This window comes from Adiantum capillus-veneris, chromosome 13 (assembly GCF_014529385.1).
Source record: "Adiantum capillus-veneris isolate H3 chromosome 13, ASM1452938v2, whole genome shotgun sequence".
Taxonomy (NCBI): Eukaryota; Viridiplantae; Streptophyta; class Polypodiopsida; order Polypodiales; family Pteridaceae; genus Adiantum; species Adiantum capillus-veneris.
Window position 1 is genome coordinate 153,377,036 of NC_140943.1, and position 26,104 is coordinate 153,403,139.

Genomic DNA, 26,104 nt, shown 5'->3' on the forward strand with positions numbered 1-26,104 from the left:
TATAAAGCATTTGTTCTCAGCCATTAAAGCCTTCTTTTCCTCGAATGACTTGCGCACAAAAGGCTTCCATTTCTTTTTCTTAGCCTGTCCTTCAGACGTCTCGGCTGAGTCCTTACCTTTGTTTACCTTTTTGGACCCCGGGGACACTTTGGGAGTCACTTTCACGACGGGCTTCTTTGCTGAATTTTTCTTTTGCTGACCCACTTTCACGTTGCCCGGAAACCCACTGTCCTCTCCCTTCAACAAGGCAAGACCACTGCTGGCAACTTCCATAAGTTGAGTGAGGGTAGCCACTCTGTTCTTTGTACATTAATCTTGAAGCCCTTTAGGCATCCCACAGCAATACTTCTCAATTTGCTTTGCAAGTGGCACAAACATGTAGGAGGTTACTGAGGGCAACGCTTTACAAAACCTCCGATTGTACTCCCGTAGGCTCTTGCAAGTAGCCGCAGTGAGTTGGTGCAAATCCGTCATGACATCGGCTTCAAATTCATTTGACAGCCATGCAGATGCGAACACTTTCTTGAAGTATACCCATGTGGCAGGTGCCTGTCCTTGCATCAACAATGTCGTCCACCATGTAAGTGCATTGCCTCTCAAGAGAGTGGCAGCTTTCTTGACCTTGGAGGCCTCTGTAAAATTCCCCCCCTGCATAAGTTGTATCAACTGCATAAGCTGTATCAAACTGTTGGAGGAAAGTAAGAGCCTTTGCCTTGTCCTCAAAGCCGCTGAAAGTATCAAACTTCACAGTTGCACCACCTTCTTTGTAGGCTTTTGGCTTTTCCAGTGCTCCCAAATTGTCATAGGAGAGCGTCTGCAACATGGGCACTATAATAGGGATCATCGGCGCCCCTTGGTTATTGACATTTTGCGTCATTGGTGCCTTGTGTGGCTGCTAGTCGGAAAAACCAGCCATGCCAAAATTGCCCTGAGGCACCCCAAACTGGTCTTGGTTGCACCGAAACCCTTGCTGCATGCCAATATCTCCATACATGGGGTTTGGCATCATGCCTTGCATACCCCCAAACACTATTCCTAGCATATATTGTTGGTTTTCAGGCGCACAACCAGCCATGCTCTGAAACATTGATCCACCCACGAAACACCCAGGATGTACCGCGGGTGGTGGAAAAACCTGTTGCATAACCTGGACTGGTTCCCTATCCATTTAATGCAACATGCGGACTCTGAGAGGTGGTTGGCTGAGCTGGTAAAGCTTGTGGAACAGGCGTCCTAACCACCTATTCGTGGACAGAGAAACTTGTCTTGGAGCCCCACATGACTCCAAAACATGAGAGTGCTCCCCGCCCTGCTAGGACGCACAAGGGACTTGGGGCTTGAGCCTCAACAGGCTCTACTGCATGAGATGGTTGCCTTGTCTGCTGTGGCACTGGCGGCACTTGCAGATATTCCATAAACCTAGGATTCTACACCAACCGAGAGAACACATTCATAGCAGCAACCAACTGTGTCCAGAACGCATCCTCGTCTAGTTGCCCAATCATAAACCCTTGACCTTGTGGAGCATTCAAATCAACAAAAGGTACAGACAGGGGTGGCCGTGAACTCTCGCCATCCTCAAACACTAGAGGAGGAACAACCTGTCTATTCTGTGAAGAGGAACCCTCTTTCCAGGCGTCGTTTTCCTTGTCAGCCATAGTGTAATCCAAGTTCCTATGCTCTATGTCTTCACCGCAAACCAACCAAGGTTCGCTCTTCAAGGAAAAACTGATTGCGTCCCGGTGAAGAAACCATGAAGCCCGGCCCGTAGAGCGGTAGACTTTAGCTTTCACCTGATTCTTTACTCAACAAACTTAACTTGACTTTACGACACAGAGGAAAACTTCACGAATAAACATCTGACTAGAATTAATACTTCACACAAAGCACGTCCTGGTAGCTAGAGTGCTTCCAAGCAGACAGCCACACCCTGTAGGCCCCAAAGAATATAGGCCCCAAAGACTGGCGCCCCTTTTGGTATTTCTTTATTCTTATAAGCTTGGGAGAAAATCTGCGAGTTCCTGCGAGCTGTCCCGCTTTACCGGGCTGAAAATGGCCTACTCTAGCCCGATATCCGCAGCATAACCGCAGTAGGAGGCTTCACAAACAAAATCCCCATGCCAAAGGTGACTTTCCTAGCGGACACTTTCCCAAACCTGGCGAGAATCTGCAACACGCTGAATTCCCTGTTTTCTGCCCTGAAAATGCACCAAATCACCCTTACAGTGATCCCAACGCTTTTCTGAAGCTCCTGTGGGTATTAGGGATCAATTAGGGTCAAAACCCTAAACCTACAAAAATACACCGCAGGCTGTATTTTACTGTTTTGGGCTTCGTTTCGTGTGTTGTCGCATTCGTAGCAAGCCCTCTAGCTCCCGCACCTGTAGGGCTACTTGCCCTTTGAATCAGACAAGATTTCTCGCGTGAAATCTCTCCAAATTCTCTTATACCTGCGGGGGATTAAAAACTAGCTACTCCAGTACCTGTGCAAGAGGCTCTTGCCTCGCAATCGCGCATGAACCCACACAACTGTACATACAGATGAAAAGGCCTCGAGCGGGGCATCACGTTTCTGTATTCAAAGGAGGGGGGAGATGCACGAAAGTGGAATCATTGCGCTACATAAGACAAGAGAGAAGGCAAGCTTTCCATTAAAGCTGTGATTACCTGTACCCACTACTCACACACTATGGATCACTTAATGAATAAGATGGCAGCCCAGACCAACCTTTTCTCTCAAAATTGGGCGCCCCTAGCTGATGTGGCTTGGAGAAGTGTCCACTTTGCCTCTCTTGAGTTAATTTCCTAGTAGCCACCGACTTATAAGTGTAGTGAGGGCCTAAATGACTTTGAACTGAGCCTAGACACCCTTTTACTGCTCGGATTCCAGTGCCAACTCACCCCACCATCTCATGGAGACCTGCCCTTCTCGATTACAAGTGAAACTCTCGGCCGTCGGCCGTTTCACACTGGCCACACAATGTCGGGCCATTTGTGACTTCAAAGAGAGGATCCCAAAAAATAAATAAAAATCAAGGGAAAGAAACCAACTAAGGTTAGTGGTTGCCACAGCCTCGTGACAAAGGGCTAACGTCCTGTCACAGTTTTACTTCCAGATTATCCATGTTCATGGACAGTGGCGGATGCACTGTCTCGGAAGCGCTTGGTTCTGGCTATTTTTCGCAATTCATCACAAGATATGGTTGATCAGTACGCCACGGATCCTGCCTGTGCTGATATTTTTACCAAGATTCAGAACGGGGAGACAGTTTCAGGATATTCCATACGAGATGGCTATTCGATGCGCAAAACGATGTGTGTTACACAACCTATGAGGGAAACGGTTTTTGACAAAGTGCCATTGTCCACCTTTTACAGGCCACCGCGGCATACATACCACCTTGAAGGGTGTGGAGCGTTACTTCTATTGGCCGAGGCTTAAAAAGGAGGTGGATGACTTTGTTAGCACTTGTTTCGTATGCCAAAAGGTCGAGTTTGACAGGCATAAGGCACACGCACTCTTACAATCTTTACCCTCTCCCACCCACTCCTGGCAAAGCATTGCTATGGAAATCATCTTTGATCTCCCCAAGTTTCATAGTGGGCATGATGGCTTTTGGACAATCATCAATAGATTCAGTAAGCGGGCTCACTTCTTTACGGTAAAGAAGACAGTTAAGCCTGATTGTTGGGCAAAACTGTTAGTCTGTTTGTCTTACAGAGTTTCCGGCTATATGGCATGCCTGAGTCCATTGCTTAGGATAGAGATCCCCGGTTTACTAGTTTGTTTTGGAGGGAAACGTGGGAGAACATTGGCACGCAGTTACAGTTCTCGTCCTCGTTCCACCCGAAGACAGATGGGCAATTTGAGATGGCCAATTCAATGGTTTTGAGTTTGTTGAAGTCTTATTTTTTGGATCAGAAGACTTAATGGGAAAAGTATTTGCCCTTGGTGGAGTTTGCCTACAACGACACACAGGAAAGGCGCCATTTGAAGTATTGGAGGGTGCTTAGAAGGTTTCTCAATTTCTAAGCAAAGTTTTAAAAAGGTCTAGAAGGCATGGAAGGCCATCTAGCAATTCAGAGCAGGAGAGCTCATCCTCTTTTGAAATTGACTAGATCAACAAGAAAACCAAGGAGTTCAAGACGGGAGTCACGCCGTCAGGTTTGAGACGTACTCAGGCTACCAGGACACCCATCGAGTCCACGGTGTGAAAGGCGGCATCTTACTTGAAAGAAACTGTACTGACATGGTAGAGAAGCACATGCGACGTGATTAAAACTCGTGACAATTTGGATATTATATGAATATGCAAGAGATGTCATCACAGCTTGGCATCACTTGAGAATGACACATTGGACGACTACTGCCATAGGTTTCGGGATACTTATTTACCAAAGAGACCAGATTGATCGGTTTTGCTGTGATTTGGTAAAAAAGATTCGGCACTATTGTCTAAACTAGAAGTCTGACTTTATTCAAAGACTTATGGGACATGCTAAGCAACGATTTGGAATGCATGTCGGCTCATTGACTTATCTTACGAATAGAATAGTATCCATCTCAACAAGGCAAAGAGTCTGCCACATTGAAAAGAATGAATCAGAGAATCGGATGAGAACTCATCGCAGGATTCTGGAGAATCAAATGGTAACACATCCGAAGGTTCCAACGAACTAAGAGAACCAGATGCAAATTCATCAAAGGATTCCAGAGAAAGGGGATCAGATGATAGTGCGTCTTAGGGTTCCAATGATTGCCACTGACGTGCCAATGGACAGGGGAAGCTAAAGAAGCTACACGCACAAGGAAAGAAAGGAAAGAGGGAATCAACTCGTAGATCAAAGAATTCCCTAGACCCTGAATTAGATTTTTGAAGCAGATCAGTATGATCTAGATCCGGATACTGCTTTTACCAAGGCGCACAAGGCTCTTGAGAAGTCTCAAGCACGGCATAAGAAGCCAGCCGACAAGATTCGACGCGACTTGCAACTGAAGGAAGATGATTTGGGTGCTCTTACGGTATGAGAAGGCACGCCTTAGGAAACGAAAGGGAAAGGAGCGGCTTTTTCCAAAGCTAAGTATGCGATACTATGGCCCTTTCCAGATTCAAGAGAAGATAAACGATGTGTCCTTCAAACTGATGTTGCTAGAAACTTGAAAGATTCACGATGCTTTTCATGTGTGCACTCCCGATGGCGTGCCGCCATCCATTCACCTCTCAAGTCGGCTCCAAAAAAAACCTAGATTGTCGGTATCTAGACAGAGAGTGTACTAAGAGGATGAATTTAATGAAGATGTTGAGCGACGAGTCAATAGACTCGTGAAGACCAAGAGGCAGTCGTGGTAAAAGAGTCAAGCAATTGACTATCCCGGCTACCTGGATTGCAAATCTACCTTTGAGGCAGCCAGTAAATTAAAGAAGCGTGTTCACTTCGAGATGATCCCAGCTACCTGGGTCGCAAATCTACCTTTGAGGCCGCCAATAAATTAAAGAAGCGTGATCGCTTTGAGGAATATCCCAATTCCTCATCCTCCTCTTCTAACAGCTCGGAGAGTTCCTCTTCCTCTGACTCCAATGATGAGAGCAAAAAAGGCAGGAAGCAAAGAAAGATCAGAAAAACAACACAAAGGCAAGAACACGGCAAAGAAGAGCGGGTCCCGTAGGGAGTCTCGGAAGCATATCGACAGTTTGGATGAAGATTCTTCGTCCTCTAAGAGTTCGGATTCCGATGAGCCGATGTACACGACAAAGAGGAAATATTTATACTGAGCAAACCAGTACGACTATCTTATACGTTTTCGAGTTTAGGGATATCCATAGAGCCCTTGCTTTTATCCAACAGTTTATCGCGTTTCCAGGAGGGCATTGCTCAGAGCACTCTAAGGTATGAAGAGCAACGTCGTATCTAAAAGGGCATGCCGTGACATGGTGGTCTACCCTACTATTACGCAGGGAAGCACCGACTAAGTGGTTGCAGTTCAAGCGAGTTTTCACCTCTTCGTGGCTCAATAAGGAATACGAACAAGATGGGATCACCGCTTGGAATCATCTGAGGATGACCAAGGACGACACACTGGATACTTACTACTAGAGATTTTGGAATACTTTTCTACCTGTTTCTTCCTTGAAGAAGATAACCTTCAAATAACGAGTAGTGTCTGGACATGCACGGTCTACGAATAGACCCACAAAAGTGCCAGAACGCTTCCTAAGCTAGGCTGACTGAACCCTTGTCATGAAGTAGCTTGTCCACATGCACATAGGGTTAGCTGTGCACGTGACATCCTGGCAGGAGGTAACTTCATCCTTTGTACAAAACAAAAAACATGAGGCTGCTGTCCACCCAAAAACGCAACTGCGAGGTAATGAAAACACTGAAGTCCAGTGATTTTCAGCGTGCTCGTACGCTCCCGGCAGGGTCCGGAGCGGTGTGCAGGGTCTAGAGAGGGGGGGGAATCAATGGCACAGCCCAAGGAGGGCTGAAAACAGAAAAAAGAAAAAAGCAGGTATGTATGGCTGAAATCTGTACAAGATGTAGAGGATTCTCGACGGCAACGCACCGGATGCCAAGCCGTGTGGGAAAGCAAGATCCAATGGGCAAAGCCCAGCACTGTCCCCCTCTTGCAAAAAACGCTGACCTGCTGTCCTGAAAACGCTGGCAATTCAGCCATAAAAACGCAGGTGCTGCTGTTTAATAAACACAGATCTGCTGGCTGAAAACGCAGGTAGAGGGAGGGGTGTTCCGGCGAGGAAACAGCCTGAGAAGGCTAGCGCTTGCACCTCGAAGGTGATCGCCATGTGGATCTGCAAAAAAACGCAGGTGGAGAGGGGTCCTCCGCGACGAAAACTCAGCATCCTGTCGCTTGCCTGGCTGATGCAGAAAACGCTGGCAGACCTTTGCTCCATTTGCACACACTTTGATGATTTGATGCCTTGAGAGGAATACCTGTTGCGAATGAGCCTGAAGCTCTGATACCATGTGAGTGCACGTGTGCAGAAGCGTGAGAGAGGAGAAGAGAGAGAGAGAGAGAGAGAGAGAGAGAGAGAGAGAGAGAGAGAGAGAGAGAGAGAGAGAGAGACCACAACGCAAGATATGGTGAAGAGGCCCAAAGGGGGCTGATCGCCCCCCATGACTACCATGAGCAGAAGACCCAATACAACAACCAAATGATATGTGGGTAGCCCCCTGGCTCCATAAATAGGTGCCTTAAGGGGAGGTCGAGTAGAGTATGAGGAAGCCTCCATGACACAGCATAAAAAGAAGGAATATAGTGGGGCGCCCGGACAAATTGAAACTCTGACGGCCGGGGGACTAGGTACAACCTAGACTATGGGTGGCCAGCCCGGAGACATACTAGCCATGCAAGTATGCCTTAGACCTATGTGACGCAACAGAGTGTGTAAGTCTTAACACTACTGTGGATTCCCTATAGAGATATGGAGTTATTGTTTGCAAAAGAAGTCAAAGTTCATGCAACATCTCGTGGGACATGCCAAACAGGGTTTTGCTATGACCCTACAGTCAGACTTGTGGCAGTCAGGACCGGACAAGAATTGACTAAAGGTAACCCAGAAGAGAAAACAACAGAAAATGAAACCATCAGGCCGTAGATTGTCAATAGAGCAACGCACCGAGTACTACAAAGAGGGCAAATGTTACAGATGCGGGGAACAAGGGCATGTGCTTGCTAAGTGCCCTAACAAAGCATCCAATGATCAGGCCAAGGACAACCCAAAGAGTTCCAAAGCAAAGCAAAGAAAGGAAAGACCAAGGCAAGGCTGGTGCCACATTTTGTGGGGACTGACCTAGAACAAAAGGATGAAAGTACAGAACTCTGCAAAGCGTGGAGCCAAGTACGAGATCAAAAGCTCTTATCTTCTTTGAAAGAGGAGCCAAGGCTAACTTCATCTCAACTGAATCGGCGGCTTGACTTGGGATCACGCCCGACAAAATGGGACCACTAGCCAAGGCAATTCTAGCGGCACTGGGACGGGATGTTGCCATTACACCTATCATACGCAACTTCGGTTGCATTGTCAAAGGCATGTAGGGCATGAGGACTTCTACATCATGCCTTTGGAAGGGTGTGGCGTCCTTTTGGGAATCTCCTGATACTATAAGAACGGCGTTGTGGTCAACTACAGGGCTAGGAAAGCGACACTTAAGAATGAAAAGGCTAGAAATATAATACTTGATGTAAAATTAAAGGGCAAGTTCATCCCACTTATATCGGTTTTGGCCATTTCAAAATTAGTGAAATCTAATCTGTTTGTTTACTCGATCTACTTGAATGAATTAAATGACAATAAAACATCAAATTTGTTTGACCTTGAGAAGAAACGACAAGATTTTCTACAAGCTCAAGCTAATTGCTTCTCTAAAGGCTTACCGGGAGAGTTACCTCCTCAACAACCTGAAGATCACACGATTGATTTGATTCCCAACGACACGCCATCGAACTGGCCACCTTATTGAGTTAGAATAAGGAAATTATGAACCAAGTGAAAAGCTTCTTGAAAAGGGTCTAGTTCAGCCAAGTACAGCACCTTACTGTTTGCCAGTGTTGTTGGTATTAAAGAAAGACGGATCTTAAAGAATGTGCATTGACTACATACAAAGCTCTCAACAAAATCACAATCAAAATCAGGTTCCAAATAACCCGGATCGATGATATATAGGACAAGTTACAAGGTTCTACGTGCTTTAGCAGAATCGACCTAAAAAGTGGCTATCATCAAATCAGGATCGCTCCTGAAGATGTGTACAAGACCGCGTTCAGGACGTCCTTTGGATTGCACGAGTATTTGGTGATGTCTTACGGTCTCATGAATGCTCGTCCAACGTTCAATAGGATGATGGGCAAGATTTCTAGAGTACTGGCCATTTGTGGGCACCTTTTTCGATGACATCATCGTATTCTCCAGAGTGAAGCAGAGCACACACCATCTCTTACACATCTTTCAGGTACTGTGGCAACATAGATTGGTGGTTAATGGGAAAAAGAGTTGAGTTTGTTTTGCCTCAGATACAATTTTTGGGACACATTGTCTCCGCGGAGAGTGTAAAGATGGACTCGGCCAAGGTTGAAACCATTAGAGATTGGCCAGATTTGAAGAATGTACATAACATTCGTACCTTTTTGGGTTTCTGTCCGTATTATAGGCGATTCATCTAGAAAGTTTGCAGAGATTGCTTCTCCGTTTCACATTTTGACACAAAAAGGGGTTCCTTTTTCTTGGTCTAGTGTTGATACTACCACATTTGCAAAAGCCATTTGACGTTTACTGTGATGCATGTGGGTGCAATCTGGGAACAGTCTTAATGCAAGAGGGCCATATTGTAGCTTACGAGAGTAGAATGTTCTCACACCCAGAGTGGACTTCACAGATTTACGAAAAAGAGCTATTGATAGTCATCCATGCTCTTACAAGTTACTCAATGGCACCATTTTTTTACTCGGAGCCGATTTTTTAGTATTCATCAATCACCAAAGTTTGAGATACTTCTTATCCCAGAAAGAGCTATTGGACAAATAGATGAGATGGGCAAATATTTTGTCGCAATTTCATTTTCAGATCATCCATGTTAAGGGAAAGAAGAACTTGGTGGCAGACCCATTGTCTCGCAAGCCAGCTATTTCGGCAGTTCACCATCAAAACTTCGAGGATATGGTTGATCAATACGCCACAAATCCAGATTTTGTAGACATCTTTGACAGGTTGCAGAGTGGGGAGTGTCATGAAGCTATGACAACCACTAACCTTAGTTGTTGGTTTCTTTTCCTTGATTTTTATTTAATTTTTGGGACCCTCCTTTTGAAGTCACAAATGGCCAGACGTTGTATGGCCAATGTGGAACAGCTAATGACCGAGAGTTTCACCCGTAGCAATGAAGGCCAAGCCGCCACGAGTTGGTCGAGCCAATCAGCATTGAAATCCGAGTAGTAAAAGGTTTGCTAGGCTCAATTCAAAGTCATTTATGCCCCATGCGACACTTTATAAGTTGGTGGGTACTAGGAAATTAGCTCATAAGAGCATAAGGGACGCATGGAGGCTCCAAAGCATTCTACAAGGACAAGTTGGCATGGGGGGCGCCCAAAATCCATTTGGGGAGGAGAACAAGCTGAATTGACTTCATTATGAACTATTGTCTGTGTGAATAGTGGGTGCACGTGCTCACACCTTTAATGGAAAGCTTACCTTCTCCCCTGTCTTATGTAGCACGATGATCGCGCTCTTGTGCATCTCTCGTCCCTTTTGAATACAATAACATGATGCCCAACTCAAGGGCTACTCATCTATACGTACAATTGTGTGGGTTCATGTGCGATTGCCGAGGCAAACGCCTCTTGTACCAAGGCAACAAGGAACAAGGGAACGGGTTCCTCCCGATCCCGAAACGCGTTCCCAATCCTCGGGCTCCCTTGAAACGGAAACGGGAACGAAACGTCGTTCCGTCCCTAGGCAAAACCAGAACGACAGGCGGAACGAACCCCCGTAGGGACGGAACGCCAAGCGGAACCTCGGAAGGTGGATCCAAACCGGCAGATTTTTAAACTTTGAAAAATCTAGTCCTTTTTTTAAAAAAAATAACATTTGGGCAATGTTGTTTGAATGCTTTTTGGGGGGGAAGGTGGGTATCCTTCCCATCCTCTCCTAGATAATCCAAACCCTCTCCCTCAAGCCTCAAGAGTCAAAAACAAGCCCCCCCATAGCATATTTTAGGTTTATTGTTCCGACCCCCGTTCCCGTTCCGCTATTCCCGAACCCCCCCTTTCTGGAAACGTTCCGGAGGCCCCCGTTCCTGCTCCGGTGTAACTATGTCCTGTACAGGTACCCGATTAGCTAGTTGCTAGTCCCCCGCAGGTATAGGTTGATTCGGAGAGATCGTCCAAATAAAAGGGCAAGTAGCCCTACAAGTGCAGGAGCTCGAGGGCTCGCTACGGATGTGACTGGCACGCAAAACGTAGCCCTAAACAGGGAATTACAGTCTGCTGTGTATTTTTGCAGGTTTAGGGTTTTGACCCTTTTTGATCCCTAATAGTCCCAGGAGCTTCGGGGAAGCTAGGGAACTGCGAAACAGGTGATCCGGTGCATTTCGGAGGCGAAAAACAGAGATTTCAGCGTGCTGTATTTTCTCGCCAGGATTGTCAAAATGCTCCAATGCCCACAAGAAATCACGTAAGGTATGGGGATTTTTGTATGTGAAGCTTCCTATTGCAGTTATGCTGTCGAAATTGGGCTAGAGGTCGTCATTTTCAGCCCAATAGAAGTGAGACAACACATAGGAATTCACAAGATTTCTCCAAAGTTTACTTGAATAAAGAAATACCGAAAGGGGCGCCAACCTTTTGGGCCGACGCAGTGTCACTGTCTGCTTGGGAGCATTCTAGTTGCCAAGCCGTGGTTTGTTTTAAGTGTCGAATTCTAGTCTCAAGTTTATTCGTGAAGTTCCTTTGTGTCGTAAAATTAAACAGTGTAAAGATCGGGTGAAAGCTAAAGTCTACTGCCCTTTAGCGAGTCTATGGGCCAGTTTCAGGGAGACATTGCCGGGACAGAATCACTTTTTCTTCAAGAAGTGAGCCTTGGTTGGTTTTCGGCAAAGACACAAGCATAGGAACTTGGAATTACATTAGCCCCTCTTGATATCGCAAATGTCATCGATTGCACGCCAAATATACATGCCATAGATTATTTAGTGTGATTAGCATCCTTTTATCATCACGTGTATCGGCAAGAAAGGTCATAAAACATCCATCTACACTTCTATTGCACTAAATCCGTATGTACGCATGATGTGCTAGCTCCATCATCACCCCACTTTTGAACACGTTGAGTTGGGGCATACGTAGGTTGTAACCCCCAAGCTTCAAGGTAAAGCTACAATACATTCGGTGACTAGCAGTTCACACTCTTCCATCCACTTTACATCCATAGGTAGATAGTTCCTGAACTTCACCAAATAACGTCGTGCAACTTTTCCCTTAACTTTTCTTTCCTATGTGCCAAAATCTGCTCAGATACCAAGATCTCATCAAGTTCTTCAAATTCTGGTTGATCTTCATCCGTCATATCTTCTGGCACATCACCCACAAAGGGTCTTAGAAGATTCACTTGAAATGCATTATGAATGTTCCAAGTGTCGAGCAATTTCAACCTATAAACAACATCATTGATCTTGTCAAGTACTTGAAAAGGCCCACGATAATGCATATTGCACTTCGGAAACACCCATTCCTTGCCCTTCATCTTCTTTAACCTTGCCTTTTCAAATTGCACAAGAACCCAATCACTAGTTGAAAAGAAGTGTTCATGACGGTGACGATCAACAACCCTATTCTGTTTTGCCCGAGTCTTCTCCAAGGCAAGCTTGATTTTCTTAGACATTTCATCCATATTCTCTACATATCGATCTGCTTCAAAAATCTTATCCTTTGTGTGCAAGATGGGAGGAACCTTTTTGCCACCCTCAATAATCTCAAAAGACGCCTTGCTATGACAACCACTAACCTTAGTTGTTGATTTCTTTCCCTTGATTTTATTGGGACCCTCCTTTTGAAGTCACAAATGGCCGATCATTGTATGGCTAGTGTGAAACAGCCGATGGCCGAGAGTTTTAACACGTAGTAGTGAAAGCCAAGTCGCCACGAGTTGGTCAGGCCAATCGGCACTAAAATCCGAGTAGTAAAAGGTTAGCTAGGCTCAATTCAAAGTCATTTAGGCCCCTTTTGAATATAGAAACGTGATGCCCACCCAACTCAAGGGCTACTCATCTATATGTACAATTGTGTGGGTACAAGTTGATTCGGAGAGATTTCTCGCAAGAAATCTCGTCCAAACCAAAGGGCAAGTAGCCCTACAGGTGCGGGAGCTCGAGGGCTTGCTATAAGAGCGACTTGCACGCAAAACAGGGAATTACAGCCTGCTGTGTATTTTTGCAGGTTTAGGGTTTTGACCCTTAATCGTCCCAAGAGCGTTGGGGAAGCTAGGAAACTGCAAAACAAGTGATCCGGTGCATTTTAAAGGCGAAAAACAGAGATTTCAGCATGCTGTATTTTCTCGCCAGGCTTGTCAAAGTGCTCTGATGTGCGCGGGAAATCACCTAGGGTATGGGGATTTTGTCTATGAAGCCTCCTACTGCATTTATGCTGTAAAATTTGGGCTAGAGTAGGTCATTTTCAGCCCAATAGAGGTGGGACAGCACGTAGGAAGTCACAGATTTTCTCCAAAGTTTAATTGAATAAAAAATACCGAAAGGGGAGCCAACCTTTTGGGCCAACATGATGTCATTGACTGCTTGGGAGCATTCTAGGTGCCAAGCCTTGGTTTGTTTGACATGATGAATTCTAGTCTCAAGTTTAATTGTAACGTTCCTTTGTGTCGTAGAGTCGGCCAAGACTCAAAAAGGATGTGGACGAGTTTGTTCACAGTGCCAAAAGGTCAAGTTTGATCGGCATAAGGCACCTTGTATATGTGAGCATTTGTGTTGCATAGTGATGTGCCAACTACTGAATATTCCTAAATGGATGAGATTGCCGGGGTATGTAATTTTAGTGCATCAAGAGACCCGTGGAAGATCAATGCCGTCTAGGAGTGATGGCTAATTTAACTACGCCAGAATATCAAGAGTTCCAATACGGACGAAAAGGAGAAGCCAACTCCTTGATCAAAAGTGTCACAAAGTGATGACGTGGCTACGAACAGCAAAAACCCTAATTTCTGCTAGAAACCCTAAAATTCCTGCAAACCCTAATTTTTGCCAAAAACCCTAATTTCCAAAAATCGTGGAGGCTTTTTTTTTTAATGATGAGAGACGCAAATCTTGCTTTTTTCTCTACGCAATGAGAAAGAGAGAGAATGCTTTTGCTTTCAAGTTTTGACTCTATGAGAGAGAGAGAGCAATTGCTTTTGATTTGAAGCTTTTGGGGATCTGCTTTTGGGCATCCCTTGTAACCTTTAAATTAGTGGTGAGGGCCTCACTTCTCAAAGCATCTGGACGCAGAGTCTGAGAGTGAATCCAGACCCACTCTCTTGTACTTTGAACTGATTAATATAAAAGAAATACCGAAAGGGGCGCCAGTCTTTGGGGCCAATATCTCTAGGCCCGGAACTCCGCCGGGCCAGTGCAAATCTATTGTGATCTCTGAACTATTTGAAGTGGTTATTTGGTGCTGTCGCGATTGATTCTTGACTTGGAGTGTCCAAGTCTGTTACAGTGGTATCAAAGCACGGCCGATTTCTCTTCTACGGGAAATCCGATCCCCAATTTTTTTTTTTCCGCGGCACCTATGGCTTCACGCAAGGATCAGTCGACTCCCTCTACATCTGGAGATGCGGGCAGGGATCACAACGAAGATTCCGACAGAGAGTATGGCCTGCCTTGGCCAACTCAGGCGGAGCGGCGAGAAATGGAGCGTCGCCAGTTGATCGTCGATGCAACGAAGATGATGCTCAATTTTGCAAAGGATCCAAAATTTGCAAAATATATGAGCGAGACTTCTTTTCAGGAAGTGCATGAGCAGTGGCACAAAACCACTACACCCACTCTCAAGAAACCTTCTGCTCACAAGAAATATTCACAGAAGGAATTAGAAGAGGTGGTTGATGCAAGGATTGCTCAGCTTTTTGACGCGCAAAAGAAAGCCAAAAAGCACGGCAAAAAGCAGAAGAAAAGCACTGACTTCCCAGGATATTTGGGTCGTCAGTCAACTTTTGATAAGACAAAGAAACAGAAGAAGCGTGTTCGATTTGAAGGAGTACCCAATTCTTCTTCTTCTTCTTCTTCTGACAGTTCTTCTAGCTCTTCAGATTCGAGCAAAGAAGACAGAAAAGGTAAAAAGTGAAGCAAGAAACAAAGCTTCGGAAAGGGCAAGAAAAAGGCAAAGAAGACTAAATCTCGCCTAGAGACTGACAGTTCTACTAAGGACTCGTCTACAGACAGCTCAGATTCTCAGATTCTGATCATGGAAACTTTTATGCGAACAAGAAGAATTTTTACAAAGCCAACCAATATGACTTTCTCAAAGATAAAAGCAAGAAAGTCCAAGAGTTTAAGGAAGGTGGCCACTCGATCAAGTTTGATACTTTTTCAGGATACTCAGATGCTTCGAAAGCTTTGTCTTTTATACAGCAGTTTGACATTGCTATCGCGGGAGGACGTTATTCAGAGCACTCCGAGATTCGGAGAGCTACCTCTTACCTTAAGGGGAATGCTCGTACTTGGTAGTCCACGCTTCTTTTAAACAAGAGTGCGCCAGTTAAATGGCTGAAATTTAAAAAGATTTTTATTTCTTCTTGGTTGACGCAAGAATATGAACGAGATATACGAGCTGCTTGGAACCATCTTCGGATGACCAAGAAAGATACAATCAATGCTTATTGTGAAAGATTCTGGAGCTCTTTTCTACCCGCCACTTCATTCAAGAAGATCTCATTCAGAGAACAGATTGAGCGGTTAACCTTGGGTCTACCTACAGAGATCCGAGATCACTGCTTGGAACAGAAGTCAGCTTCTATTTAGGAGTTGATGAGTCATGCGAAGCGAGGCTTTGCCATTCACTCTGGCGACCTACCCCACAGATGAGGCCATGACACAACGAGCCGAACAGACTTCTATGAATGAAAGTAGAAAGAAAAAGAGCAGCCCAAAGAAAAAGGATGCACCCCAAGCTTACTCCTGAGGAGAGAGCTCGCTTCATCAGAGAGGGGAAGTGCTTTGGATGCGGGGAACATGGACATATCTTTGCGAAGTGTCCTAAAAAGGCACAAAAAGAACAAAATGATAAAGACGACGATAGGCCTGAGAGTTCGAAAGCAGCTGAGGAACGTGGCAGAAAAGGAAGATAGAAAAACAGAACTGGTACCACATGGCGTGGGACCTGCACCGAATCTAATGAATGAAAGTACAAACTTTGCCGCTTTTGGGGCAAAGTGAAGGAACAGGAAGCTCTATTGATGGAGCCAAGGCCAACTTCTTTTCACTTGGAATTGGTAGCTCGATTTGGAATTACGCCCGACAGATTGATGCCACAGGCGAAGGTAGTTCGACTTGCACCCGGATGGGATGTTGCCATTACACCGAGCATTGGCAAACTTCATTTGCAAAAACAAGGGTGTTCAGGGCACGCGAGTGACGTTCTACTCAGGATCCCTTGGTACCACAAGAACTACGCCGTGGTTGACTACCGGGCCGAGAAAGCGACTTTGATAAATGAAGGGCTCAGAGATTGTACTTGATGAACTTCAGTTTCTTTACTCATTCTTTTGGGAGAGAATTGAACGATGGATAAAGCTTGAACATGTTTTGACCTGATCAAAAGAACGCCAAGATTTTTCTCCACACTCATGCCGATTGTTTTTCAGAGGGCCTGAAGATCAGACCATTGACCTGATATCTAGAAGCACGCCACCCAACCGGCCACCTTACCGTGTGAGCCGAGTACAGAATGAAAAGATTATGAACCGAGTGAAAGACCTCTTGGAAAAGGGTCTTGTCCAGCATATAGTACTTCACCGTATTGCTCTCCACTGTTGTTGGATTTGAAGAAAGACGGATCTTGGAGAATGTGTATCGATTATAGAGCTCTCAACAAAATCACCATAAAGAACAGATTTCCGATTCCTAGGATCGATGATATACTCGACAGGTTACAGGGATCCTCATGCTTTACCAGGATTGATCTGAAGAGTGGATATCATCAGATCCGAATCGCGTAGGAAGACGTCTGCAAGACAGCTTTTTGGACGACTTTTGAGTTATTTGAGTTTTTGGTGATGCCTTTTCGTTTAACCAATGCTCCTGTGACATTTAACCGGATGATGGACAGGATTTTTCGAGAGCACAAGCTATTTGTTGGCACTTTCTTTGATGATATCATTGTTCTCTCCAAGAATGAAGCAGACCACAGAGATCATATGCTTCATAGATACTTTTTTTTTTTTGGGACACTGTCTCAGCGACAGGAGTGCAAATGGATCCGGCCAAGATAGACACTATCCGTGATTGGCCCAATTTGAAGAATGCCCATGAAGTTGAAAGCTTCTTGGGACTGTGTTCGTACTACAGATGGTTCATTCGAAAGTTTGCAGAGGTTGCTTCCCCTTTGCATATCTTGATACAGAAAGGAGTCTCTTTCTTGTGGGGATCCACAGAGGTGACTGCCTTTCAGACATTGAAAGAGAAATTGACTACAAGACCAGATTTGACTTTGTCGGACTTGCAGAAGTCATTTGAAGTATTTTGTGATGCTTATGGTCGTAGTCTGGGTGCGGTCTTGATGCAAGAAGGCCATGTCATTGCTTACGAGAGCCGATTGTTCTCTAGGCCGAAGATGACAACACAGATATATGAGAAAGAGCTTTTGGCGGTTATCCATGCTCTTACTCAGTGGCGGCATTACCTACTCGGACCGGATTTTACAGACCATCAGAGTTTGCGCTACTTCTTGTCACAGAAGCGGCTTTCGGAAGAGCAGATGCGGTGGGCAAACATCTTGTCATAGTTTCACTTCCAGATTGTCCATGTGCAGGGACAGAAGAATGTCGTGGCAGATGCTTTGTCTCGGAAGCCGTTGGTTCTGGCTATTTCCGCGATACATCATAGGAGCTTCGAGGACATTGTCGATCAGTATGCCACAGATACAGATTTTGCAGCTGTTTTCACACGGATACGGGATGGGGAGACAGTAGCTGGATACTCCCTTCGGGAAGGCTACTTGATGAGAAAGACTATGTTGTACCTTACACAGCTGTTGCAGGAAAAGGTTATGACTGAATGCCACTGTCCACCTTTTACGGGTCACTGCGGCATTGCTACCACCATGAAGGGGTAGAGAGATACTTCTTTTGGCCGAGACTTAAAAAGGATGTGGAAGAGTTTGTGCACACTATGCCAGAAGGTCAAGTTTGACAGGCATAAGGCACATGAATTGTTACACCCTTTACCCATACCCACCCGCCCCTGGGAAAACGCTGAAATGGATTTCATTTTTTATCTCCCGAGAGCACAAAATGATCACGGTGATTTTCCGATTACATGGCACGTCTAAGACGATTGTCTCTCACAGAGACCCCAGATTTATGAGTTTGTTTTGGAAGGCAATTTGGGAGAACATTGGCACGCGGTTGCAGTTCTCGTCATCGTTCCACTTGCAGACTGATGGGCAATCTGAGATTGCCAATTCAGTGGTTTTAGATTTTTATTGAAGTCTTGTATCTCAGATTAGAAGACTCAATGGGAAAAGAACTTACCTTTGGTGGAATTTGCCTACAATAACAAGATACACTCTTCGACGGGGAAGACGCCATTTGAGATTGTTGAAAGTGCTGCGAAGGTTCCATCCTTCCTGAGCACGAAAGATTAGATATTTGAAGCCGATGAATATTCGCGAGATTTGGATACGGCTTTTGCCAAGGTTCGCGAGACTTTGCAGAAGTCTCAAGAACGAAAGGAAAAGGCAACGGATCGCCATCGTCGCGAATTAAAACTGAAGGAGGATGATTGGGTGCTCTTACGCTTTGAGAAGACACGCCTAAGAAAGAAAAAGGGAAAGGAGAGGTTTTTTTCCAAAGCTTAGTATGCGATACTACGGACCTTTCCAGATTACTGAAAAGATAAATGATGTCTCCTTCCGATTGAAACTGCCAGATACTTGAAGGATTCACCATGCATTGCATGTGAGTCTCTTGAAACCTGTTAAGGGTGATGTGCCTAATGATGGGGAGCCTGATGAGCAACCCGTAGTGGAAGAAAACGAGGAGACCCTTGTTCCTGAACAAATTTTGGCACATACAGATACGAAGAAAGGTAAAGTCTGAAGGCGGTTCTTGGTTAAGTTCAAGAACTTTCCTGCATTTGATGCGAAGTGGATGATGGAGGAGGACCTAGCAGATACTCCTCGAAATTTGAAACTTTACCTCGATGTTTTGGTTTAGCATAGTCTACTCCAAACGGAACCCAGAAATTCAGCTTGGCCAAAGATTTGGTGCAGTGGGATGCATAAGAGGGGAGTTACTCCGCTCCTTTGTCAACAGATGCCTTGATTTTGATACTAAAGTCACTGATGTCTCTTTGAGCTTCAGGGATACTGCGAGCTGACAGTATTCTGCTGGATGACTTTATGAAATGGAATTCCTAATAATGATATTGATTTGTTCTTGACTTCTTTTGAGTGCAGGAACTGATAGCCGAAATGACTGCAGCATTTTGGTCTGATTGATCTCGAATAGACATGGTTGCAATAGGGGTTAGTCAATCGGACATCGATGAGGTCCCGATTGGACCTAGATGTGATTGCTAGCTACATTGCCGATAAATCATGTCTAAGATCCGAATTAATGTTGAATGTCATGTGATGTCCTGTGATGTCTGGTGATATCCTGTGATGTCATGTGATGTGACTGTCGATTTTGTACATGTGCTAGAAGTGTGTTCCTAGTACGTAGGTTCTAACAGTCAATGTCTGCTAAGACGGTTTATGGCTTTTGTCGGTTTTGCAGGCGTAATCGCGGTCGATTACAATGCTTTCAAAAGGGGGGTATGTCACAAAGTGATGACGTGGCTACGAACAGAAGAAACCCTGATTTTTGCCAAAAACCCTAAAATTCTTGCAAACCCTAATTTTTGAAAATCGCAGAGGCTTTTTTTTTTAATGATGAGCGACGCAAATCTTGCTTTTTCTCTACGCAATGAGAAAGAGAGAGAGAATGCTTTTGCTTTCAAGTTTTGACTCTGTGAGAGAGAGAGAGAGAGAGAGAGAGAGAGAGAGAGAGAGAGAGCAGTTGCTTTTGATTTGAACCTTTTGGGACTCTGCTATTGGGCATCCCTTGTAACCTTTACAGTAGTGGTGAGGGCCTCACTTCTCAGAGCATCTGGACGCAAAGTCTGAGAGTGAATCCCGACCCACTCTCTTGTACTTTGAATTGATTAATATAAAAGAAATACCGAAAGGGGCGCCAATCTTTGGGGCCAATATCCCTAGGCACGGAACTCTGCCGGGCCAATGCAAATCTATTGTGATCTGTGAATTATTTGAAGTGGTTATTTGGTGCTGTCACGATTGATTCTTGACTTGGAGTGTCCAAATCTGTTTACAAAAAGAGCTGAAAGGAGAAGACAACTCCTTAACAAAAAAAAAAAAGCAAACTGATTGTCCCACAGAATGCCCCCCGAAATGACCCTCGGAAATTTTTGAGCTAACTTGAGTTGTTTTGCAAATATGTTGTAATCGCGGACGAAAGTACTTTCTTTCAAGAAGGGGGATGTCACAAACTGCTGACGTGTCAAAGCCCTGAAGAATGGAGCCAACTAGCAGATCCCGGCCGAGGGGCCTAAACCCTAAGAAGAACAAGTAACAGAAGAAGAAGTCCTACCAACTTATGGGGAGCCCGTCCGATGGGCCCCCAATGACAAAGGAATTAAAATAAAGCAAGACCCACACACACATGTAGCTGATGACGTGGTAGCAGTACGGATGTACCGCAATTTGCGTTGACATGATGACGTGGCAGACTGTACGGACTTTCACATTTTGCGCTGACTACTGACGTGGCAGCTGTACGGATTTCCGTGATTTACGCTGAACTTTTGGGCATTGCTTTTGGGCCAGTTGCTTTTGAGTTTGAACCTTTTCACTGTAATTGCTTTTCAGGCCAAGGGCCTTTAAATATGAGGCTAGGGCTCATTCTCTGGCATGCTTCTTGAAGAAGGTGCAGAGTCTCGAGTACCAGCTTGTACTGTGTTGATGCAATATAAAGAAATACCGAAAGGGGCACCAAGGTTTGGGGCCAATATTCTCTAGGGTGGAATTCCGCCACTCCGTGTCGTGTGTCGTCTCTGTTCAGTTGTTATTGAAGTGCTAAAATTCTGTTCAGTCTGTTCTTTTCTATTGGCATGTGGTGCTCGTCTTGTGACATAAGTTACAATGATCATAATTCTCATCTAAGATCTCAACGGGGATAGTGATGTGAATGTTCAGTGATTGTCGTCTTCGTGCAAGTGCTGGATATATGTGGTATAGTATGTCGGTACTTAAGAGTCAATGTTTGTTGAACTAGTTTTTGTCCTATATCTATTTTGCAAGCATAATCGAGGCAGCCCACGAGGTGGCAATCCCCGATAACTATGATAACCGTATCACACCCAAAGAGTACAGAAGGAGTCGCACTAGAGCAGGACCAGATGAGGAGACCCAAATCTAAGCCCAACAACACGTGAATCATTGAGAAAATTCCTGCAAGATTCACGGTGTGATGTGGTAGGACCATGTGCTGATGTGGCAGGTACCAATGCAGATGACGTAGAAACATGGGACGTGGGTGCTTTTCGATCGAGTTAAGAAAGCAGTTGGCTTTCTAAGCGTGTCAAAGCTTTTGGGGACACCCAACTTTTTGTAACAGTTGCTTTTGGGCCTGCGTGCCTTTAAGTAAGTGGCCAACAGGGTCACTCAACAAATCAATGTCAGATTATAGAGCGACTCCTTGGCAATTGTATCATGGTTTGGCCGATGGCATACATCCATCATACCATGAGGCAGATGTTCACTTTTGTGACTCTCCACAGACTTTGGATGGGCGATCGCATCCAAAGAGACATGAGTTGGGAACTTGCACTCTGATGAGATCCAATGTCATTTGCATATGCATTGGACCTGTGTATACCCATGACAAACTTTTTATATTTGATTGAGAGTATGAAGATCTTATTTTGGCCAATTGACAAATTTTCGAACGCAATCAAGGTGTCTGTAGCTAGCTTCTTTTTTTTTTGCATAATGAAGACATCGCATTAGTACGCATGCCCAACTAATAAAGTACGATATCAATTATCCAAATGTTAAAAGAATGCACATTATTTTATTCCTTTCTTTCTCTACCTTATCCTGCAATTGAGGACGATTGCTTTGATTTTAGAAGGCATATGTGATGAGCTTTAGGGTTAGGGATTTGACGTCAGGATCATAGACACATTTGATCACTGCATTCGTTTGACCCCTAGAAAGGTGGTCCATGCCAATCTCTTTGTGAAAGCAAGAATACTCTATGTCGTGCTTAAATTTTCTCTTCCCTTTCATGTCTTGTATTCGCATCGATAACCATCTGTGTAACACCAGCAACATCTCAGCGACCTTTGGTTTTTGGAGTAATTTAATAGAGTTTTGCAAATCTCAGCTGAAAGGCCTAAACCCTGGCAAAAGAAGAAGAAAATAGAAGGTTTACCAACTTTCAGAACATTAGTTGAGTGACCTAAAAATTAAATGCGTTAGGATTAAAATCCTAATCCCCAACAACTTATAACTTATAGAACTTTGGATGATGGGGCTTAACCTTAAAATAAAGCAACACACGCGAAGCAAAATTGCGTAGAGACGATGACTTGGTAGCATGTACGGAATCACGGATCAGCTCGCAAAGCACCAAAATCCATGATGACATGGCAACGAGTACAGGCAGCCCTATGGACGCTTACTTTTGAGACTTGATGCTTTGGAATCTTCTAGTTTTCATGTCCTGCTTTGGATGAGGCCAAGGATTTTCAAATAAGTGGTATTGGCTCATTCTCTAGCATTCTACCGCGTGGGGAAGTAGAGTAGAGCCACTGTGAGTTGTACTTTGTTGAAGCAATGTAAAGAAATATACCGAAAGGAGCACCAAAATTTGAGTGCCATTTGGGGTGTAACTCCTCTCTCTCTCTCTCTCTCTCTCTCTCTCTCTCTCTCTCTCTCTCTCTCTCTCTCTCTCTCTCTCTCTTATTAAAATTGTTTTTTAAGTGATAAAGTGTTACCAAGTTGTGTAGATTGCAATTATATGTGTGTGTCTGTTTGATTCCTCACAGAAAGTGATTATAGAACAGATGGTGAATCACAATAGAGGACACTTCAACTTGGAGAGAGAAAGACAGAGGGAGAGAGAGAGAGACCAAACATAAGAGACACAGAAAGGCCAACTTCCTTCCCAGAAGCATTGGCCCTCAAGACGAGCACCCCCGAGGGGATTTCTTTTATATTGCAAAAGATGGCCAATACAAGTTGTTGTCACAAGTCTCAAGGCCTTCTTCGTCTTCACAAGTGCTCAAGCCTTCGTCCTCTTCGAGAAATCTCGATGCCTTGTTCGTCTTCACAAATGCTCAAAGAGAATGATCGCCCAAAAACTAATGATGGTTACAAATGCCCCTAGGAAACCTTTATATAAGTACTAGCCTAGCCTTTTGGTTGCCCTTGACCTTTGGTTTTTCAATTATCCGACCTTTCCTTTTTCGCTTGACCTTTCCCTTTTCATTTGTTCGACCTTTGGCTTTTCATTTCTCAGACCTTTGGCTGTGCAATTGTACAGTCCCTTCGCTTATAAAAAGAAGGGCACCCCACTGTTAGGGCTGATTTGTGACAACCTAGAGCCATCTTTTTGTCTTCTTCAATGTCCATGGGCAGTCGTCCCTTTGCAACAGTATCTTCTTATAAACCTTCATCTTGGTGGTGGTTGTGGCCTCCTCTTCAAGCTCTCTGGCTTCTTCCCAAACTAAGAAAGCCCAAGAAATGCAGTACCTAAACCGTTGTGAACCTACATGTCCTTAGAGATCCGTCAGACAAATAGGACCCTACCACTTTACAGAAATGATTGTACAAGCTGCATTCATTTATTCAAGCCTATTTCACCCCCCAACGCCATTACAATGTAGCCTAAGACTAGCCGTATGCAAAGTCACGGTCCTGTACCAGCAAGAATCACGGAGCGGGTGGTGTGCAAGCATGTGCATGACTAGCCCATTGTAGTTTTGCAAATCTTTTAATGAGGATTCAGCTGAAGTAGCTTTGCACACTTCAAAGCATTTAAGAATTGACACACGACCAACTAGTGGATGAATGACACAAAGCACACTCTGATAAACACAATTTCATCCTTGAATTTGCAACGTCTCACAACTGTGTTGCATGCATAGAGGCAAGAAATGCAAACCATAACAAAATGTAAGATTAAGTGACGATCCCTCTTGTCACTATATAGTGACATGCAATGTGAATAGAACTTGGAAACATTGCAGTCATTGAGCTTTATTAAAATTATTGCATGAAAGCCGAGTGCCATTTTCATGATGTACTTCTCAAAAACAGAGGTATGGTATGCTAAACTTCAGACAATGATATTTCCCAGATGAGCACCCCTCAATCTTGACCTCGAAGAAAACGACCAATGCCTTGATGATTTGTAAGCAGGTCTAGCAATGAAGACGGAGACGCATCACACCACCAAGAAAGTGAGCAAGCAAGCTTTGATCATATGGTCAATGCCAAGAGCAAAAACTTGCAATATTGATATTAACTGGCCATGCGAAAAAGAAAAGCTTAAAAGGATTGTCAAAATTCACTTATAATACCTCTCAAGATATGGTACGCAAACGACGGACAATGCTTCTTATCTGTGTTGACAAGGTAACATTTCAAAACATCTAATGTGTTGATATAGGTTAACAAATAAGATAATGTGAGATAAGAAACAAAGTTTACGATTTCCTTAACATAATCACAAACTGTAGAGAACACTTGCAGCTGAGAGCCTCACATACTGGAATTAATGCAAGGGGGTTTAAGCAAACTTGTCTGAGCACTTCGATGAAACATGAGAATCCAGCAGAAAAGTAGAGTGCAGCAGAGAACAGTAAAAAAATCAGCTTTGTCGTCCCACCAACTCACATCAACAGCCCTAATGTCACATCCGACTACCAAACTCGTGCCACATACGCATACCTCTAAAGGGTGCAGAAGATACTTCAAAAGGAGGAAATGTGCAAGAGCAAACTCAGCATATGCTCAAGAATGCCCTGCGACTAATTAGAAGGTAGAATTGAAAAGAAGCAAAGAGATAGAACACAGGCAGCTTACCCATTGACATGCATCCACATCAAACTCGTAGAGAGTGACATGCCCTGCAGTGATGAGAATATCTTCAATGTGATGGTCTATACGCTGCAGAACCGTTCGATTCAGCTCCCAGGTACTTTCCTGGTTGATTAATCTACCATTCTGCACCATCCCTGGACCCCAACAATGATCCGGGGCGGCAGCGTCCTCCTGCCTGCAGGGAATGTAGATCAAAGTCGTCTGCTACACGAGCTACGCAGGACAGACAAAGGAGCCCAGGCCCACGGTTCTAACCAAAACCGGACTTGCTTTACAAAGAGTAGATAAAATGGTGCTATTTTCACCGTCTCATCCTGGTCCTACCAGTAGATAAATGTCACCTTCTCAGTCTGCCCTACCTAGGCCGCTGTCACACGCAGTTTCTTTCCGTTTGTGGGCAAGAAGTCAATGTCATATGTGCTACAAACGGCCGCTTCACTTTGGCGAATCTTGCTTGTCCAAGTGGTAAATACTCCACATCCGGCTACAACATGGGTTGGAGGCCATCTTTCACTTTTTGCATGGCAAATGGTTGCACGCCATCTTAGCATGGTCAGACGTTCCCTACTCTAGTGTGGCACGGGCCCTGGTATATGTGTATACATATACTCGCTTGACTTCAAAAAAAGACTCAAATTCTATCAGACATTCCCCAAAGGCCCCCTCCCCTTCCATGTTTGCACCCTGCCCTATCTCGCAACTCGTCACCCTCGCTTGAGCATGACCTAAGCGCTACCTCTGCTTCGAACGCACAAGAGAGAAGACATTGTTTGCCTATTCCACCTTCCCCCCCACCCTCCACTATACCTTCTCTCAGGAGAGAGCTCGCACGAGAGAGAGAGAGAGAGAGAGAGAGATCCCTCTGCTTTGCCATCTCATGTAGTCTCTCGCACGAGCGGTCTCTGCTCCTGAGAGAGAGAGAGAGAGAGAGAGAGAGAGAACACCACCATTGGCTCTTACCTGCACATGAGAGAGGGAAAGAGAGCAATGTCGCCCTCTGCAACCCCCTGCATGTCTATCTCCAACATCCCCCTACTAACAAGAGAGAGAAAGAGAGAGAGAGACCATGTCAAGCACATGAGAGAGAAAAATTGCATGCAAACTCTAGACGTCGCAAGAGAGAGACAGATCGAGAGAGAGTTGAAGGCAACAATTGGCCTCCACAAATAGAAAGAGAAAGAGATAGACGGCTCCACACACACACACACA

The 26,104-nt window shown here is 44.7% G+C and overlaps 1 protein-coding gene across 1 annotated transcript in view; it reads right to left on the reverse strand.

Annotated features, from left to right (window-relative positions):
* The window catches only part of LOC147445111 (mRNA-decapping enzyme-like protein), a 42,792-nt gene extending 17,637 nt beyond the window's left edge, over positions 1–25,155 (reverse strand). Inside the window, exon 1 of the mRNA XM_086527588.1 lies at positions 24,878–25,155. Coding sequence (XP_086383714.1) covers positions 24,878–25,027 — 150 coding nt within the window. The 5' untranslated portion in view covers positions 25,028–25,155. The remainder of the gene's footprint in view (positions 1–24,877) is intronic.
* Between the last annotated feature and the right edge of the window lie 949 nt (positions 25,156–26,104).